Source organism: Oryzias melastigma, linkage group LG16, assembly GCF_002922805.2.
Source record: "Oryzias melastigma strain HK-1 linkage group LG16, ASM292280v2, whole genome shotgun sequence".
NCBI lineage: Eukaryota > Metazoa > Chordata > Actinopteri > Beloniformes > Adrianichthyidae > Oryzias > Oryzias melastigma.
The window spans coordinates 29014536-29019011 of NC_050527.1; the positions used below are offsets into that span (position 1 = coordinate 29014536).

Here is a 4476-nt window from a genome sequence, read left to right on the forward strand (position 1 = left end):
TCTGGACCGCAGAGGTTCTGTTGGGTTCTGCTGGTGTTCGGATGAGGAGCCTCTTTGTGTTGTGATGCTCGTGTTCTCATAAGTTGTGTGTTTGTGTTGTGTCTCCTCCCTGTTGTGGTTCATTTGTGGCTTCTTCTTTTGTGTTGCCGTTTTTTGCTGGTTTGGTTTCATCATTTTGTGGGTTTGTTTCCGTTTTGTTGTGGCTTTGTGGTTGTTTAGCTGAATTTCCTCGTTGGTGTGTATAACTGACAGTTTTGGGGGTTCCAGTGCCGTCCTCACCTGGAGACCCCAGTGGAACGTTGGAGCTTTTACCCCCGTGAGGCTTTTATTGTGAAAGTCTGAGTGTGTCTGCTTCCTGCAGCTGGCCCTGCTCATCACCTTCCTGTGCGTGCACTGCACGTACGGCTGGCCCAGCTGGTACGCCTTCCAGTTCTTCGAGGTGGTGGCGCTGTGGTTCTTCGTGGCGCTCCTCATCTTCTTCCTCATGCACCTGTTCCGGCTGCAGGCCCGGATCCCGTGCATCAACTGGCCGCTGACGGTGAGCCCGTGGTTCTGATGGTTCTGATGGTTCCGCCTTTAGGGCTGCAGGTTCAGTTCGACCCCTAAAATCCAGAGACAGATTTGATCAAATCCTCCAGGAATTCTCTGGGACTTTTAGCAGAAATCCCAGAAGTTTTTATTTTATTAAACGATATTTAAACTCAAACCTACAACACAGACTCTCTGAAGGCCTGAACCCAGGTTTCTAGAAGTTCTGCTGGTTCCACAGCGGCCCTGTTTGGATCAAACCATCAGGATAATCTGAATCCAGATTAAGATGACTGATCTGCGCCTTGTTGACCTCTGACCTCTGACCTCCTGTGTGTCTCAGGAGTTCTTCCATTACTCCGTGGGCACCGTGCTCATCTTCATCGCCTCCATCGTGGCGGCGGTGAAGGCCGGGGGCGTGTCCGCCCTCATCGTCGCATCAGTGAGTAGCTCTGAACTCTGCCACAGAGTGAGACCCCCCCCTTCCTGCCACACAGGAAGTCGTCCTAAGCTCTTCCTGCCGAGCGTTAAGGACCGACAAACCCAGAACCCGTTCTTCTGCGTCTGTCTGCAGGTGTTTGGCTTCATAACCACCTTCCTGATGGCCGTCAACATGTGGACGTCCCACAGCGCCGCCTGCAGCCCCCAGGTTAGTCCTCCGGTATTCGCGACTTGCTCCCGAAAATTCGAGTACGGATATTCGCGATGTCCAAGATCGCTGATTCGTGATCTTTATAAATGTAGTAAATTGTATTAAAATATGATCATAGTATCATCTGAGGACGATGTATTTTTGCTGTGAAATGCAGATTAATGTAGGATTTTAAGTTTACGAACTAAAACAAAGAGCCGCGGTACTGCCACAGGAAGTAAACACATCTTGGTGACGATGAAGCTTCCGGTTTTCAAAGTAAAACTAGCAAGAGCTTTTTTCTGTTCAGAAACTGAGACTGAAGTTCTGCTCACAGACATAACTTCTGAAAAAATGAATTAGCTTTAACATCGGAGCTTTAGCTTCAGTGTTTACATTCTTTTGACTATGATAACTCTTCAACATTTGACACAATTAACGAAACTCCATCTTATTCTGAAGAAACAGCCTCGCCCTGCTGGAAGGATGTAATCAACGTGAAACAGCTGATTCTGCAGCGAAAAAACAAATAAAAAAAAGAACTTTTTCATACGAGCTCTCCACCAATATGTGATGATTAGAACGTAAAATATTGAAGAACTTTGAGGATAGAAAACTGTGGAGAACATTTTCAGATTCTGTTTTTAAATGATCCAAAACAGCAGAGATTTTTATCATTTTTATGTTGTTTTACTGCTGAACCAGAAGATTGATAAAAAAAAAAGTTTAAAATGACAAACAACATTTCTTTCCATCTGAATCTTTGTGATTTTTAAATCAGTTTTGTTGATTCTGATCTCCTGTTCTAAATAAATGTATAAATGATGATTAAATACAAATAATTTGAATTTTCATCCATCCAGTAAATAGACATAAACATATGAAAAAGTAAGAATCGTGGTTCGACTCGTGAATCGGATCCCCACCTAAGCAGTGATCCACAGCCCTATTCAGAACAGAACAAATCCAGTTTGGTTCGACTACGTAAAAGTGGGAGGAGTTTTAAAAGGAAGAGTTCTCTGGATTTTCAAAATAAAAGATCACAATGGAGCTAATTCTGCTAAAAACACAAAAAAAGACAAAAAAACCTTCAAATTTAGAGATGACATTTTAGTGGAAGTTCAACCGGAAACGATCGGAGCGTAACAAACAACGTGAATCATAAAAAGATGGTTTTGGATGTTTGAGGTCCCTAAAGCTCTGAGGGGATTCTGAGTGAAGGAGCTGTCATGTGACCACGCCGAGCATCACGGCAAGCATCACGCCGCCGTCCTCTCAGGAATGTTCCTGAAGCGTGATGGGGAAATGAGCGAGCAGAACTGAAACAGAGAACTGTTTGTTTCCAGACATGTGAGCTCACTTTACTCAGCAGGAAGTGCAGCTGCGTTTTCCCATAATGCCTTCCTGTCCCTTCCAGGTGGACTAGAGCGAGTGCTGAATCCGGCTCAGCTTTTCTCTCCGGTAACGAGCCGGACGGCCTGAGAGGAAACCACCCGAGCGTCTCAGCGCGTGGAGGTGAAAGCTGACGGGACGCCGGCGCCGTTATTCCTGAACAGAACCTCTGAGTGAACGGCGCCGAGTCCAAACTCTCCACCAAACTGCTGAGGTGAAGTCAGTCAGTCACCTGCGGCGTCCTCCTGAAGTTTCTGACCAACTCCGTCTGGTTTTGTCCTCCTTGGTGCCATGAATGAGTCTGAGTGCAGCCTCAGTTTCTGTTTACAGATTTACTTTTGTTTGTCTCACTTTGGGGTTTTGTTTCTACTTTGTACACCAGAAAAAACGTTTTTAAATGAGCCTTTCTGCTGAAAATGTAAAAAACCCTTTTAGATTGCTATGCTAATGTGTGCTAGCACATGCCCTGTACATAATGAATGCTACATTTAGTTAGCTTTAGCGTTAGCACTCTCACTGCATAAACGACACAAACATAGAGGCTTTCACTGTTAGCTTTAGCTAAGACTAGCATCTGTGTGCTGCTGCTAGCATTGGCATGATGCAGCTAGCATTGGCGTGCCGTAGCACACGCGTGCTGCTGCTAGCATTGGCGTGCCGTAGCACACAGATGCTGGTTGCTGCTAGCATTTGCGTACTGCAGAACACGAGTTTTTATTCTCAATTTTGTTTTTTGGATAAAGTTTTTTTAAGTTATTATTGTTACAAAATTGGTGTTTTTAGCTGAATGTCTTCCATCACAGCTGCAGTTTCTCATCCAGATTCAGTCCGTTAGCAGAAAACAAATCCGCCGCCGGGACGCTTCTGCGTTGAAGTGAATCTTTGGTGCTTTTAGTTTCTAGTTTTACATGACGGAGACACCAAAAACAAACAGTCCTAAAACCGAGTGCACAGATCCACGACTCGACAGATCAAACGGTGTTCTTGTTTACAGCGACTCTGAAATGATCAAAATAAATCCGCGTTTTGGATTTTGCCGATTTCTGGTTTTTAAAACTTTTTTTCGTAAAGGTTCATTTTAGATTTAATAATAAATTCACTGTAAAATAAAGCCCACCCCCCCATCATTGTTGTTTACAAACAACACATTTGTTGTCTGACATTTTTAAAAAGTAAAAATAAACTTTAAAAAATAAAAGCACAGACTAATTAGTGGTGGAAATAGGATAAAATCAGAGAGACTACAGCAAATTATTCAGATTTTTTATACATTAGTCTCTTAAAACCATCGACAGTTTCAGAGAACTGGACTGAGTGAGGGATTCTGCAGGTACTTCCTGTTTGGAATGTCGGGGGGGCGGAGCCACTCTGTCCAGATGTCATGTACAGTCGATGGTTAAAGCACAAGATCTGCTTCAGAGACACAACGACTGTTTAATAATGTAAACTCTGGGCTTTCCTTTGTGATGAAAACATTCGTTGGTCCAAAGTCATTCGACAGTTTTACTGTTTCTTTCTTCAGTCAGAAACTATTTCAAATGACAAATGATTTCAGAAATAAAAGTAAAACGACCAAATCATGACGGCCAACGTGAGCTTCAACTGTTCTCCTCAGATGGTTTCTCCTTTATCGACATTTTGTTTCTGAATAAACAGAAGTTCAGATTTAAGAACGTTAAAATCAACGGGGGGGGGGGGTCTGGTTCTGAGTCAGTCTTTGGTTCACATTCAGATGCATGATCTTCATCAGACCAAAACCGTCCTGAGCTTCACAGAGAGACACTTTAGTGTCGGCGTCCTGAGAAAATCTGCAGAATCTTCAGACTGAGAAGTAAAAACTGCATGAAGACGTTCTGGAAATAATAATAATAATGTATTTTATTTAAATGGCGCCTTTCTTGGCACTCAAGGTCGCCTCACAGCAC

At 43.5% G+C, this 4476-nt stretch overlaps 1 protein-coding gene across 1 annotated transcript in view; it reads left to right on the forward strand.

The window, feature by feature from the left end:
• Window positions 1-4141, forward strand: part of cmtm7 (CKLF-like MARVEL transmembrane domain containing 7) — a 5614-nt gene extending 1473 nt beyond the window's left edge. The window contains exons 2-5 of the mRNA XM_024258428.2: window positions 356-538; window positions 872-970; window positions 1103-1177; window positions 2577-4141. Of these exons, the coding sequence (XP_024114196.1) occupies window positions 356-538; window positions 872-970; window positions 1103-1177; window positions 2577-2585 (366 nt within the window). The 3' untranslated portion in view covers window positions 2586-4141. The remainder of the gene's footprint in view (window positions 1-355; window positions 539-871; window positions 971-1102; window positions 1178-2576) is intronic.
• Window positions 4142-4476: the final 335 nt, after the last annotated feature.